Here is a 15,952-nt window from a genome sequence, read left to right on the forward strand (position 1 = left end):
CCAAGCCTAGACTTGGACCAAAATTAATAGTGATTTTGTTTACAGACAAAATTTCAATTAAAAATACAAGCAGGAGGAGGGAGGAAGGGGATTTCCACCTCATGTCAAAGAACCTGCCAATATTTTCTTTAAAAAGCTCTAATAAGCCAGCACTTTGGAGTGAGGCCTTTCCAGTCCAGGCACTTAACGCAGTCCCTGGGCTCACATGCATTTGCATGTGGTTATAGACACTTTACCAAGCGCCGCCCTCAGCCACAGCAGAGGATGGAGCTCATCACCTCCTAAACCTGAGTGGGGAGCCAGTTAAAGCAGTGCCCGTCTCCTAGAGATCCCATCGGAAAATAAATCAGGCCTTGGGGTCTCGAAGAGCTGCGGCAACGGAGCAGTAGCTTCGTATGCAAGAAGTGATATAAGGAACTAAGCCCCAGCTGTACTAAAGAGGATAACGTGTCCTCTCCTCTCCCGAGGAATAAATCCATGCCCGTGACATACTCCAACAGGACAGTGAAGGGCTTAGGAGAAAATGAGTAATTCCTATCTTTGGAGCGGTGTTTAATAAGGCCTGGCAATAAATAAGGCCTGGGGCAACCCCACCGGACAACAAGGAAAGCGAACTATTGAATAACCCATCACTGCTCATTAAATACCTCTGTTCACCAAATGAGACTCGGGTCCATTGGGGATGGAGTGGGAGGGTAATTGCTCCCTTAATAGGGGAAGCTCTTACAGCACACAGCAAAAAAAAAAAAAAAAAAAAAAAAAAAAAAAAAAAAAAAAAGCTGGATTAAAATTTGTTCAGGTAATTTCCAAGATGAAATTTTGCAAATTTAATCCATTGCATTTGAAGAACATCTTATTACATAGAAAGCTGTGTTTAGGAGAACATGAACAGCAGAATTAATGCCATGTGCTTTCCCACGGATGTGTGTGTCAAGGCTGAGCTTCTGCACAGCTCTCCAAAGCCCGAAAAGCAGTTGGTGAAATCTCTCAGGGGAGATCCCAACTGGAGGAGAGCCCTGGAGTCTCTCACCTTTAGGTAACCTGAGCATACTGTTACCTGCTGGTTGGCTGGGAATATACTCGACATCCACGCTTTTGGGTTACGTTTCACTGTACGTGGCCAACAAGGTGAAGAGCTGCCAAGGCAGGGGACGAGCAGGGCCCTTGCACATGCCCCGCTCCTCTGCAGTCACGGCTCCAATGTCAGACACGGACAGGAGCCACTTCCAGGGAGCGCTGCTCTGGGTTCACACTCCTCCTAGCGCATTCCCTGCTACACGTTCCTTGGACAAGCTGGGACGCTGCATCTTTCCCCAAATGCTGCAAGCTTCCCTGGCTCTCAAAGATTTGAGACCGAAATCGCTGTGCTAACACAAAACCTTGCACTAAATCAAGGTTCCTCACTGCAAGATTCCTCACTTCCTCCGAAGTGGTGGTGGGAAGGAGAAAGCTTTTGTTTGCAACCAAGCTACATGGCTATCTCAATTCCACCACAACATCACCTAGTAACAAGTGGCATACAGCATACCTACGCTAGAAGGAAAGTTGGAGTTTTCCTACTTAAAAACAGTTTCGATATTCCTAAGTGGTTCTCCATGGCAGTAAGTGCCAGACCTAGAAAAGCTCCTTTTCCATTCTGGGATTTTAATTATAACAGCAATGAACAACTGCTGGCCAACCCATGTGAGGATGCAGAGAAATACCTCCAGAACACTAGAGGAGTTGCTTTTGAGGACACACCTGCATTAAAAGCCCCTTCTCTAACCAGGACCCGAGACCTGGCAGCCTGGGCAGGCACCGGCTGCGCAAGCCGTGCTGGGGCTGGAGGCTCCCATGCAGGAAGGCAACGCGCCAAGGAAGGACTTCACCAATTCAGCACCCAGGTTCTTCAGACCAAAAGCTCCATCTCTTGCCGTTGCCCGCTCGCATGTTCCCCACCAAGCTGGGCTTGCCCAGCCCTCTTCCCCCTTCTGCTGTTGACAGGAGTTAAATATTTTAAATATATGAATATAGCGCCTCCCCCTCGAAACGCCCATGCTTGAAATCACTCGTCCATTGATGGTGTGATGGCACTAAGCACTTGATGGAGAACATATTTCACTCCTGCATGCAGCTTGTACCTCCACCACCTCCCCTCACCTGAGCAGATATATTTGCATACTGAGAGGACTGATTTAGATGGTAATTTTTCTCTGCTGTTATGATGGGTTTTGCATTAAATACAATTACAGTTGTCATTAGTGTTTCAGAAAATAAACACTAAACGAAAATAAATCTAAGCTTATAATCACCTACCGCTCCGAATTTGCAGTACTTTTGTTCCTATGGCAACATTAGATGTGACCTCTGATGGTGTATAAAAGTATTAGCTATGTAAAGTGGCATTCGTTCTGCAAGAACGCGTGTTGCCAGCGTGCACACACGAAGCTTCAGTTTTGTGTGTGGGGGAACAGTCCCTTGCTGCCTGCGCTTGCACGCGTTCCCGCTAAGAGGCGGCCACCAGCACATGACACTCGAAGGCGGTGTCACCACCTGCAGCTGCAACGGGACAGACTTGGGCTCCTGCTGCTTTGGCCAACAGTTAAAATATCGTCCGTCACAAAGCACCACCAGACATCAGTGTTTGCAGCCACGGACCCATGATGGGAGACAAGGGGGTTCCCTCTGATGAGCAGATCCCAAGCAACCTCAGGACCTACCCTGCTGACCAAGGGGTTCAAGCCGAGCCAGTAGGTTTCAGGGTCTGCCACTCGCTCCCTGTGCTCCCCTTTTCCAAGGATAACCCACCACCGCGTTAAGTGGTTGCAGCGCGTGTGTGCAGTAACTTAAGCGCCAGGGTTTGATGCTCTGCGCAGGGCCTGCTGCTTCGGGGCTTCACCCGCTCACCACGTAGCCTCATCAGCGCTGACGTTTATCAGCCAGGAGCCCTTGCAAAGCCTCCCCTCCCCGCAGCCCCTGCTGTGCACCCCGGCCTCTTCCAAGAAGCAAGGCTGGGGCATGTCTAGAAAAAGCAAGCAGCCGAAGCCCCACCGCCACAGAAGAGCCATGCGCTGCAATTCCCTGCAGGCGGATTCCTAGAAAAACCTCCAGCCAGCCACTTCTTCTGTTGGGGGTTTCTAAATGATTGTGAAATTATACGCTACTAGGGTTAAAGACCAAGCCAATCTGAACTAGTAATTTCTGTAGAGAAAATGAGTCTCATCCCTTAAAAAAAAAGTCAATATTTAAGCATTTGCAGGTGAAAGAAAGCTCCTCCTGTTGCCCTACCTGCCCAAGGCAACTACCAAACCCTCTGGCTTTCATTCAACCTCTATCACTCCAGGTCCTTCTCCGACATTCACACTGGACTCCAACTCGCCTGCTTCAAATGCAGGATACCTTCAGTTATTTTTATGCAATTTCTCATGCAAAACAAAATTTTATCCCGGTTGCTTCTTCACAGTTTTGCCTTATCTCAGCATCTCCTTAATAACCTTAAAAATGTAATCACTAGCGCTGCCAATTTGAGGGGAGAAATTGTACACTGTTGTTTGCAGCTTCATAACAGATCGTACACATCTAAGAGCTCACATCAGAGATGACAGATCCGAAATATGAATCATGCTTTTTTTTCCCCCCCTATGATATTTTAGGCACTTCCTTCTTATATTTTCAAAGAGGGAACTGTCAAATGTAAAGTTAATTTACAGCATGGCACCAAGCATTCTTTCGGAATGAGAACTTCACCATCTTAATTATTGTGCAAGAGAATTCAGTAATTCTCTTGCACATGAAGAAATGCTTGTTGAAAAATGCAAGTTTTAAGAAGGTAACTCAGCAAATTAAAAAAAAAACCATTGCTGCCTTCCAAGCACCCCAATTGACACAAGTTGCCCTCCACGTTTGGTTAGAATATTCTTACAATTAAGCTAACACTTGCACAGATTAAACACGTCATGTGTTGCATTCAAGCTATGCAAAAGCCATAATTACTGAATTATGTGTATAAACATTGTTTGATTTGTAATTTGTGTTAACACATACCATAAGCAGTGTCTGCATCTGAACCGCTGATTTTAGTCAGCCACAAGGTGGCAGAAACTTCAAAGTTAAAAAAAAAAAAAAAAAAAATCATCCCAGGGTATTCCCTGGATTTGTTTGACCTACTGTGGCTAAAAAGAGGGAAAAACAAACGTGGTTATACCCTTCGATTAAAAATTAAGCAACACAAGTCCTTATTCTAACCATACGGGAAAAGGAAAATGATACCTGCAGCATAATAATAATATGCAAGTTTAAAGGAATAGGAGACAGAGCAACTAAGTGGAATACATATTTTCTTTAAACTCTAAACTTTAATGTTTAGATTAAAAGTTACTCATTACCAAAGATAGGTGAGAGTATAAAGCAGTCAGTCTAAAGTTCAAAAGCCCAAATAATCAGAATAATTAAAATAATTTATCAACTTTTCATCTGTTTAAAATAAGTATTAATCTTCTAACCAACTAAAACAAAAAAACACCAAAAAAACATAATCACCACCAACAAAAGAAACAAAACAAAACAAAACCTCAGCAAGAAGCAGAAACTGTTAGGAGAAGAAAGCAGCTTCCCAACAGAGGAGCATCCAACACTGCAGAAGGGCATCACAAAATATTTTAAAGTACGACTGAAAAAAATCATTAAGCAATAACTTTCCTCGTTGCCATTGGTAAAGCCACTAACTTTCAACCTTTGCCAGTCAAATAATTTTACTTAATTTTTCATCTTTCAAAATATTTTGGCTTATTGAAGGAATAGTTGGTGACAAAGAATAGCTACCTAAAATAAAGTATACAAGACTTAGTGGTGTGAGAGGATCGAGAGACAGTCTTAAAATGTTATTGTTTATGGCATCATTTCATTAATTGATTAAAAGCAAATTTGCTTATAAAATCTGCACGGAGACAACACCAAGATAACGTGACATCCCAACATGCAAGCTGGAGTACAGAAACAAGTTAGCAAAATACTTACTGTCTAGCCTGGTCCTTATTGCCGTATGTTACATTTACAACCGCAGTCTCTGTGTCAGTGTTCACTAGAGGAAAAGGCCAAGAAAAAAAACAAAAAATTAAGTGTGCTGTACATTCATTTCCCACTACAAATCTAAAAGCAATTTGAGATGCAGGCATGTACCTTGCTCACAGTTCTCCACTGTTCCATATTGGGCTAACAAACTATCCAGCACCTATCAAGAAGGAAAAGAAATGACACATGTAAGTTTTAAAAATGTATTAATCAAACAACAACGAACATCCTGTAATTACACTAAAATTTGAAATCATTTTATCAAAATGCGCTGCATTTGAGACAAGTGCTCAGGCGAGCTACAAATTATTTTGGGAACAGTAAACACACATTGCTGTTTTCCTTCTCCCCCCAGAAAACCTGCATTTGCAGCCTTATTACGGACGAGAGAGCTCCAAGAAGTCACGCTGCCCTGTTCCCAAGTAGAGTGGGCTGCAGCAGAGGCAAGAGGAATGCCAAGGGCAGCAAACATGGGGTAACACCCCTCGCCGTAACCGCTGCCGTGGGTCCGGCGTGTCCTTCCCCGAAACGCTCTGGGGCTGTGTGTGGGAGCGCAGGGTGCTCGGGCAGCCGCGGCCTTGGGCGCTGCAGGCAGGGCTGCCCCGCGCTCCAGAGCTCATCCCCCGCTGCCGCCAGCTTGTCCTTCTTCCAAGGAAGGAAGGAAATAGGGAAGCAAGGATGAAAGGAAATAAAAAACAAAGCAAAAAACAGGGCTATACCACATTTGTGCAGCTTATCCCTGCAATAAGGTCCCACTTGTTACAACCAGCGAGTAAGCATGCCCAAACCCCCCATCCTCACAAACTAAAGCTTCCAAGTACAGCCCGCTCCCTCACACAGTTAAGAGCTCACAAGGATAAGTCATTAATGACCCTCACACTTTTAACACAATATAAAGAGTTAAACTATAAACTGACATTTACATGCCCACGCTTAACGACAGCTCACATTAATAAAATTTCAAATTTTAATCTTTACCACCTATTAAAACTGCAGTTGCACACACAGGCATTTCAAAGGTAGTGTTTCAATCCAGATATTTTAAAGGCAATACACTGCTTGCCAAGTTTGAGCCATGTATCGCTACTCCTAAATGCACAATTTCACCTCCCACCTTATGTAGGCACCAGTAACTTCTCTTAGTAATAATTTGTCAATTGAAAAAAACCACTATTAATTGTCATCCCTTCCTACAACCGGAGCTTAGTCTAGTCTGAGCGCCTAAGGCTTCACAGTCCCCTAAAATCCAGGTTTTCTGCCACTGCTCAGATTCTACAATTTCAAACCATTTAAGGAAAATTTTACTCCAAATTTCACCAAATATTAGCAAAGCAGGGGGATCGCAGGGGATGAAAGTAAATATGAGAATCTCATGTGGAAACCTTCCCCTGGGCAAGCAGGAGTTGCAAGGTCTCGCAATTCGGAGGTTGAAGCAGGACTCTAGTGCCAGGGACAACAGGCACTGCCTGAGCAGAGAAAAGTCTCCTACTACAGACAGCTTAAATGAGAGTTTTGCCATAACCAGAATGAACAGAGCATCTGGCGGGGGCCAGACCCCTTCTCAGGGGCCCACCTGAAACGGGATACAGGAGGGGTCATCAGCCCGATAAAGCAACTCCTTTGTCCTTACCGGATGTTAACACCAGGGCAGTATTACACAGCAAACAGCACCCCAACGTGAGCTAACTTATTTAGTTACTTCGGACAGATTTTCATGACATTAGAACTCCCAGGATCAACTACAGCTCGTGCCCACCTTGACCCACAGCTGCATCACCTCCAGATCAGAGGATTTCATTTTCGTTCCTGCCCTACAGGAAAAGTGCAAAGCTGCAATCCCAGGGGTACTACGAGGCTCTGAGGAAGAAAAAATGATCCAATGTCTTGTAAGCTATTTCCCTATTAAACTAATGCCTGAGCTAAGAATGTTTTTAAATAAAGACCAACTTATTAAAGTCATTGACACCACAGAGGTACCTTTTAACTGGATTGTGTTTGAAGTGTGCAAAGAAAAAAAGTGTCAGCAGGTCTTGGGTATGTGTTTGTATGTATTTATTTTACGGTAAGAAGCAAGTTTTGCAAGGGGAGAATATTTCGAACCGAACCAGCCCATCCAGTTGGGAAAAGTCGTCGGGACTGAACACAAAAAAAAATACATTCTCTGTTATAACTTGCTTCCAACACACAGGACCCAATTTTTGCATGTGCTTCTTGCTTCACACATTTATTGCAACAGCCAGTTTCTGTTCACATCCTCCTTTTTTTTTTTTTTTTTTTTTTGCATATCTCTTTACCCTGTCTTTTCTCTCTAGCCCCTATTTTTCCTCTCTAGCCCAAAGCCCCTAGTTCTGCTGCAAAACAAACATGTTTTGTTTAAGCTGCTCTTCCGTAACACACTCCGTGTACAGCCTTATTGGGCAATCAGAGCAAAACTCAAAGCCAAGTTGGTGGTGCAGCAGCAATTCTGATGAGCAGCTGAAAAGAAAAGTTTATCTGTATAAATATTTAATCGAAGCTAGAAAGAAAGAAAGAAAAAAAAGAAAGTCCTTCCTTTTCTTAAGCTCTCCTTCTAGCAGTTGTCTAAATTGGGTCTCCTGCTCTTGTTATAGCACAGATGTCTCTCTCACAAAAAGCTGCAGTCTTATACTGTGGACTTTCATTCATCAGACTCTAAAAGCCAATTCTGACTTCATTATAAACAGCAGTACCCTACACCCAGCCCCGCAAAGCGGGGCTGCTTTACAAAGGCTGCCTAACAAGAAAACGTTGCTCTTCAGTAGAGCCGAGCGCTCCGGACACACACTAAAACACTCCGGTTCTCATGCAGGTTTCCAGGTTTGGCAGCAGAGCCCTTTGCACACACGCGAGCAGCCGTTTCGCGCTCTGAGAGTGCGGAGGGCGCTTGGCACAGCTCTCCCTCTGCGCCTCGGCCGTGCCCCACAGCGCCCAACGGCCTCAGAGCGCCGGGTGCCTCATGAGGCGACCGCGGCCCGTGGCGCCCCCAGCCCGCACGCTCGCGGCGTCGCTGCAGATCTCAGCCCTCCTCCCGGGCTCACGTAAAGGCACGTTGGGGCACCCTGACTCGAGGGCGCCGAGGGGGATTTCAAATGAAGCAGAACTGAAACCACAACGAGAGGGACTGCGGCCGGCGTCACTCGGCGGAGCGGCACGTGAGCGCTCTGGCTGCGAGCGCGTCCCGTGTGCCGGGTGACTTAACAACAAAGAGAAAGAGAGCCAGAGCGCGACGCGAGGAAAGAAAAGAAGTTGTCAGCGCAAGAGGCTCTTTGCTTTTAGAGAAGAGATAAGGTGAAAGAGCAAGGGAGAGCCAGGACATGTAAAGAAAAGGGGAGAGAAAAAGCAGCATGGACACCGTTACCAGATATCAAGCCTGGCTGATCCACTAATACCATCTCCGAAGAGTTTTCTTAAATATGCTTAAGTCCATAACAAACACCTTTTTTACTCAGTTACCTGAACGCGAGGGGCTGGGACATCCCTCGAGCACACACCGCACCACAGCACGGGCGGCACCGGCACCACGCGGCCTGGGCACACACAGAGCTGCCGGCAGAGCTGCCTTTGCCCTCCCAGCCCAAGCACCCCCCACAGACAACTTTAAAAGGCCCTTTAGCAAAGTGGCTTCACCTGATGGCCAAGCCCACACACCTGCCAGCCTGCAAGCCCCATGCAGCTCGCATGGGACTCCTCAGAGCAGCAATGCAACGTCGCCACCCCTCCGAGAAGGTCCAACCACGTGGGGCTCCTGGTATGGGCAGAGTGTAGCCAAACCAGCGTACGGCCCATTGGGACAAAGTCATTCCTCCAAAACTTTATGGAGGCATCCAAATGGGCTAGCTCAGCTTGCAACGGTTCACGTTGCAACATGTGGCGATGGTGTTTTTCATCTAGCAGGCCCTCCAGTGCCCAGTTACTGTCTCATGGAGCCATGACCATAGTCTGGAAGAATCAGAAAAATAAGTCTGGAAGCTGCTGAAGTCATTGTTTGCACCCACCAGAAAGGCAGCGCTTGGAAACAATAACGCCGGCTCATTTACCACATCCCATACAAACCCTGGAGTGAATTCTTTGCCTGGGAACTTACAGTTACATCCAAATGTTCAAAACTATTAATAAATTTACCCTATAATACAATGCTGTTTAGGTGGCATTACCAGGGTGTTAAGAATGCAAAACTGAATCCCAGAGAACAAAACCAAAATTATCAAAAGGAATTACTAACAGAGCGACCAGTTTGGACACAGAGTGTCTGCTTTCCAGAGTGCTCAGCACTCCTTTATGCTCAAAGAACGGCTTCAAAACCAAATCTCATCTGCAGCAAAGGAAAAAAGAGAAACCTCCTGCAGGAGAGACCTGGAGCTTGTCAAACCTGAACACAGGATGCACCGACAGCAGGTAATGGTAACTTCTGCTTAAAGAATTTGCCCAGCACCAAACAGCTAAGGCAGGAACTCAGCTTTCCATGGCAGCATCCGATTCCCCTAGGCAATGTTTGCCTCCGAGAGCCTCAACTCACTCACCACACACTTCCCTGATGTTGAAGTTACAGGAGGCAGAGCTCCTGCAGCTCGGCTGCCCGCGCGGGGTTTGTCATTCAGGAGCAGAGCTCTGCCCCACGCCAGCGCCTCTCCCTGCGCTGCTGGCACAAGCTAAGTCACCTTTTACCTTGATCTCATTGCTGAGCAGCTCAAATGCTGGATAGAAAAAGAAGAAAAGTTGTGTGTATTATTTCATTTTTCAACTTCAGTGTTTTAAGTTAAGCAAAAAGCATAAGCAAAGGAAGTCTAAAGCAGATCATCACAGGCAACCATAACTATGTACTATAACCAGTTCTACCTACCACAAGTGTTTATAACTAATTCCAGATAAGATAGCTGGACCATTTTTTCCACATAGAGAAATATACATTTTTATATCTATATATAAAACACGTATTTTGAATCAAAAGATAAGAGATCCAGAGGACCAAATGCTTAAAAAGACTCCAGCTCTCAAGAGCAACATGTAAAAGGACCTGCCTTAAATCTGCTAAGTCAAAAATCACACAAAGCACAATTAGCAGAACTCACAGTTGGAGGAAAGTTTGGCTCCTAGCAAAAATTTAAGAGGACTCCAGCAAATGTAAGCAACAGCATAAAAACATTAGAGATGAAGCTCAGCTTCAAAATTTCCCCTCATGCTTTTTTTTTTTTTTAAATAAAAATTCCTATGATAGAGAAAAAAGTATATATCTAAAAAATCATTGAGATAATGTTTTAGCTCTGAAAGCAGAGAACAAAAGTGTAGGGGGGAAAAAAACGTTTGGGCTATGACACCAGAGAGGAAAAAGAGCCCAACTTCTGAATTCGTCATACTCCAAGGGCTTGTGTGCGCTCATGTTCTCACGTCACATCCAAGTTGGAAACAGTTTCCTGAATGTGTGATAGCGTGGAAAAATGTGTGTGTGTGTGCGTGTGTGTGTGTGTGACACAAAGGAGGTAAGGGATGGCACAAAAAATGGTTGTCGTACCAGGCGGACAAATGGCATTAAATGGCCTCAGAGGTTAAAAAAAATTACATAATAACAGTTTAGAGAAAGGCAATAGAAGTTATTAGATGCATGGGTGGCCTTCCTCAGAGAGATTAAAGGGAACAGAATAATTCAGTTTGGAAAGGAGTGAGAGGGAATACGATACAGGTATTATGAAATAACGAATCACGTAGAGATGGCTAAATTGGCAGCTTCTATTCACCCTTCATCTAAATTAAATCAAAACAAGTTTGAAAACAGAGAAATAACTATTTATCCCACATTATCTGAATGCAATTAAGCAACCATACAATATCTGCTATAATACTTGATTAATCTCCCTTCCCTTCAGATTAAAGGTGCAACTCCTTCATGAGTAACGAAATCAGAGATGATATCAGAGTTTATAAATCAGGTTAGCACCCATGCAACCACTCATGATTCAACGTACAAACCCACATGCAACAGAAACTCAGAAAAATTAAGCAGCGCCATCGGGCCGATAGATCCTTCAGGGCAGCGATGGCCGTTTTAAGGAGGCAACAGCACTTCCCACGATACGCTGCACACAGGCATGGGAGCCAGCAAGCTTTATTAAAAATAAAACTGTTTGGAAATGCACAGAGGTAAGGTGCGAACGTCCCGCTTTGCTCATAGCCATGTAATTCAGTGGCACAACACACTTGGTGCTTTATTGGCATTTTAACACTTCCCTTTGGAGGCAGCCAGCAGCGGTGCCTGTCGGGGAGTGCTGCTCAACCCCACCGGGCAAGCAGCTCCATGCCACAAAGGAGGTGGCTCAGTTTACCCTTCTTCCTATCAGCCTTTCAATATAAATCAAAAATGAAAAAATCTTCCAAGTTTTCTTTGCTCCATAGTATCACAGAAAAATAATGTTTTCATTTAAACTGGAAGAAACATCAGGGAGAATTTCTCCTGTGTGCCTTATTCTTTTCTTGAACATGTGAAGAAGGTGCTTTTGAGAGCTATGTTTGGCTAATAGTAAAACACCTTAATGCCACTTCTGCTCTACAGGACTGCTACTAAATTAAAGGTTTAATTTTAACAAAAACACTGCTTCCTGTAGAGTTGAAAACATGCAACTATAACGAAACTGTCAGAATAAAAATTGATTTTTCAGTGATCTTTTGGAACCAAATCAGCAGGTACAAGTTTGATGAATTCTCTCTATAAGGATGCGGAAATACTTCTGCAAAGAGGCCACAGATTTCAAAAAAAAAAAAAAAAAAAAAAAAAAGCATTTCTAACAGGATCTTGGTGCTGCTAGAGACAGAACCTGTTCTGTGGCTGCTACTGGGAAATCTTTCCTGGGAAGTTTGTCCCATACTCCCACATTAAACATTTCCTCTAGGACTGGCTTACAGCTACCCAAAAGCTACGGGGGGAATCACAGAGGAAAATCCTGCAAAATGGATTTAGATCACATCAGATCAGCTCTGATAAGCTATCGAATCAGCTCTGATAAAAACAAAGCATGTAAAAACTCAGATGGAGATCACATGCAAGACACAATTTTCTTCCCTTGTGTTTAAGGCTCAAGAGGACAAGCTTTCAGGTGAAGAGAAGACTTTAACTACTTCATGAATACCTTGGTTCTCTTTGCAACCTGGAAAAGCTATACAAAGGTTGAAACATCTAACTTGAGCTGTATTTGAGAGATTCAGTCCCCATGCCCATCCTCTTTAAATAACAATAATAATAATAATAATATGCATGCCAACACGCCGCTTACCCACAGTCCTTCTCATCAAGAGCGGTGCTAAGACCCGGACAGATGTTGAAGGGAAGACTTGGCTTCTACGGTCTCTGATATGTGGGAGACACGTGAAAGGAGGGAAACGCTGTTTGTGTGTTATTGTTTATGGACACACGAGCCACATCGATGGATATTTCCATACAAGTGCTCCCCCTCCAGCCGTCAGTATGTGAAAGTGGCACTTGAGCAGGACTCAACCACGGCCCCAGCACAGGGCCCTCACCTATACCTCACCTACACTCAACGTGGGCCATCATGCAGCCTCCTGACACATGGGGTGGTTTGGGAAGCTAATCCTGAGCTCAGGCAGCTCGGCCTACACCTGCTGAACTTGCCAAACACTGGAGTAAATGAGCCTTTCCTAAGCTACCGCTTCTTGCTGATACAACCGCTTTGAGCAAAGGGAGGAAAGGGAAGCACCTCACGGGTGGAGGCTAGGGTGCCACTCAACACATTTATTCTCAGGGCAAGCCAAAAATAGGAGTTATATACACTTTATAGCAAGAAGTAGAGGTCTTTGTGCAGCAAGAACACCACCTTCAAGAGTGCGAATTATTTTGAGCTGCAAAACCACCTTAAAAAACATTTGCATTAAAGGTCTCTGCCGGACTAACGCAGAGATGGGAGCAACCACTACACACTTTCAATCTGGGGATGAATCTCACAGCAAGAGGGAAGCAAGTGATTTAACTGCCCAAAATTTCTATGACACACACACAAATCAGCCGGTCCCTTCTTCCAACGTTAACTTCAGCAAATAAACGTGCGCCTTTGCACTTAAAACTTTCTGGAAGGTAGCACAGCATATTTTTAAAAAGAAGCTACCTAATCATTCCACCTGTCCTTAAAAGCAGAAACATTTTTATTTAAAACCTCTAAAGGAATTTAATAACTCAAAGTTATGAAAGGAAAAGTTAAAGGGAGACTATTGTGCAACTGTAATGAAGCTCATCTTACAGACCCAGATCTGTAAGATTTCCAAGTCCAACTTACAGAATCCCAGTGCTCTGGCAAACTCGCGCACTAACAGGCAGTTAGGATTTGAGAAGAGTTTTACCAAAAAATGAAACTTTTGAATGCTATCATCTAAACTAGAAATTAGCACTGCAAGAAATGCACTGCACAAATACCATTTGACATATACACACACGTGCACACATCCAAGCAAAACAATTCCGAGTTCAAATATTGAGTGCTTGCTGACTGCTTACAGACTAGAAATTATTTTAAGTACCTATTTCAAATTTACAATCAGATGACTCATGAGATGACTGTTGGAAAAAATCAAGAAGAATGGCTACAGTCAAATGAATTACCTCAGGCTAACGTTAGCCTGGCTTCAGGAGGAACCTTTGCTTCCATCTTCTTGCGTTCAGGTCAACTTGTGACCCCCCCAGAGAGGTGGAAGTTTTCCATTAATAGCTGCACAGTATAGCAGCTCACCAATAAGATTTAAGTCAAAGCTTGTGGCGTGGGCTCGTAATTAATAAAATTAGCACACAGAGTCCAAGCCACCTTCTCCCAAAGGGGAAGCAAGACTGAGGCAATCGCTAAGGAGGCAAGTCTATGCTGTTGTACCTGCTTGTAATAATTAACAGCTGAGAAATAACATCATTTCACACAAGCCTTGAAATTAATGGAGGAAAGAGAGACTATAAATCTACGTGGATGAAAGAAGTTTGTTGTTTTTTTGGTTTTTCTTTTTTTAATTCAAAGAGAATTGCTTATCTGACACGTATTTAAATTGCCTCCTGTTTATCAGGCCTGCTTACACAAAGCACAAGAAATCAAATACCACTAAGCCACTAAGGTCTCCTCTCTCCTTATTGGCCCAAATGCCCTTGCTGGAAAGTTAAATCGTAAGTCTCCATGCCTTGCATTTTATAGCCAACTTCTCAACTGAGCTTAAATAATTGGAATTGTGTCCAACAGACCTGAATATATATAAATATATACACACATATATACACACACACACACACTTTTTTTTTTGTCATCCTTTGATAAAGATGCTCCTGTCCCAACATCTGAGTAGTCTGTAAAACAAGGTGCTATACTGATATATATCCCTTCAAACGAGTGTTATTTTCAGAAACCTTCAGCTGGATACTTGATTTCAGCCCAAATTCTCTCTTGTACTCCGAAATGGGCTCTGCAAGTATTCAGATAAATGGCTCTAGCTCTATTTCACAACCTCTCTGCAAGTAGCTCTGCAAGCTAAAAGTAGCTCCTCCACTAAAAGTACTTAACTCTCTACAGCTCTGTTCCCTTGAACATGAATCAAAAATGTCTATGGTAGTAATAAATTAAGAGTAAAGATGAGCAATACTGAAGGGCACCGAGAAGCCTTATGCTATTTACCAGTTACACATTTGCTATGAACTACCCCTTGTCAAAACAACTCTGTCCCTTTAAAAAGCTTAAAATTAAAATTTCTGACATTTTAAAGGTCAGCGCTGTTTAAGATAAGGGAAGTTGGATGGAGTGTAAATCAACAGTGTATGACTATATGAATGTACACTCCATTCTTATTTTTCACTGATTCATAGTGAAAAAGTCAGCCCAACAGAAGGGGAACTAGATTTTTAAGCACAGAGGAATAGAGTGCTTCAATATTTTATTACTGACATGAAAAAGAAAGAAAGAGGTGATGTTAGAGGAACTAAGTAGCCTTGGTTATATCACCTGCTGAAGACTTAGGGAGCCACAGCTCTTAAATCCCTGCTCATGGCAACTGGATAAAAAGAAACATACGATATTGGGAGCTTAACATAGCAAGAAGCTGCAGCGCCTGCTAGTAGGAGATCGCAGGAGCAGTGGCAAAATCAATCGCAAATCATCAGCTGTGCATTAAGCTCTTGTGCTGAACAGCTGCTGTGAATAATGAAAGGTACAACCAGAGGAAGCTCCTGTCTCCAAGATCTCACAGTACAGCAGTCAGTAGAAGAAATACTACATGGGGAAGTGCTAGGAAAGAAACAACCAACATGGAAATGTCCACCTAATCGTGCTGTTCAAGTTGAAGGTTGTCCCCAGGAAGCACTTCGGAAGCAGGGACCAGGTCCGCCTTATTGTCTAGCAGTAGAAATTAGAAACAAGCAGCCCAAGTCCAGGAGGAAGGGCAGCACAGCTGGACAGCACAGCAGTGAGCTGGAGTTTGTGGCCAATCCATCAGCGCTCCTGCCACTACTGGCATTTATAGGAGCAGAAATGAAGAGTAAGGAACGGAGTACGGAATGAAGGAAAGATCTGAGGGCTGAATTTCCAGTGGGTAGGAAAGGGCACCAGGAAGTAGTAATTTGTAGCAAAATGTTTAAAATACAAACAGAAACATGAGAGGAAGCCCTCAAAAGCCTGAGTAAGAGATGCAGAGAAGAGCAGTATCACAATCAAACTGGAGAAAGCAGTACACCCGGAGATGCAGTTTCCCAATCAGCAGCCAGCTAACGAACGCACAGGAGCGGTTTCTTGAGCAGCAAAGAAATGTTGGGGTGGCAAAATTACTTTCCCTGTCCTTAAAGGAGCACGGACTTAACTCATGAGCAACCATAAATAGTAAGGCTGAGGCAGAGAACAAAATTACAGGATGGAGTAAGATG

The 15,952-nt window shown here is 43.9% G+C and overlaps 1 protein-coding gene across 1 annotated transcript in view; it reads right to left on the reverse strand.

Moving 5' to 3' along the window:
• The window catches only part of IGF2BP3 (insulin like growth factor 2 mRNA binding protein 3), a 102,346-nt gene that overhangs the window by 34,265 nt on the left and 52,129 nt on the right, over nucleotides 1-15,952 (reverse strand). Inside the window, exons 5-6 of the mRNA XM_088519701.1 lie at nucleotides 5,158-5,209; nucleotides 4,996-5,059 (exon numbers count right to left, since the gene is read on the reverse strand). Coding sequence (XP_088375827.1) covers nucleotides 4,996-5,059; nucleotides 5,158-5,209 — 116 coding nt within the window. The remainder of the gene's footprint in view (nucleotides 1-4,995; nucleotides 5,060-5,157; nucleotides 5,210-15,952) is intronic.

Source organism: Tinamus guttatus, unplaced genomic scaffold (genome assembly GCF_059628265.1).
Source record: "Tinamus guttatus ecotype Peru unplaced genomic scaffold, ASM5962826v1 Tinamus_guttatus_pri_ptg000067l, whole genome shotgun sequence".
In the NCBI taxonomy this organism is placed as follows: Eukaryota; Metazoa; Chordata; class Aves; order Tinamiformes; family Tinamidae; genus Tinamus; species Tinamus guttatus.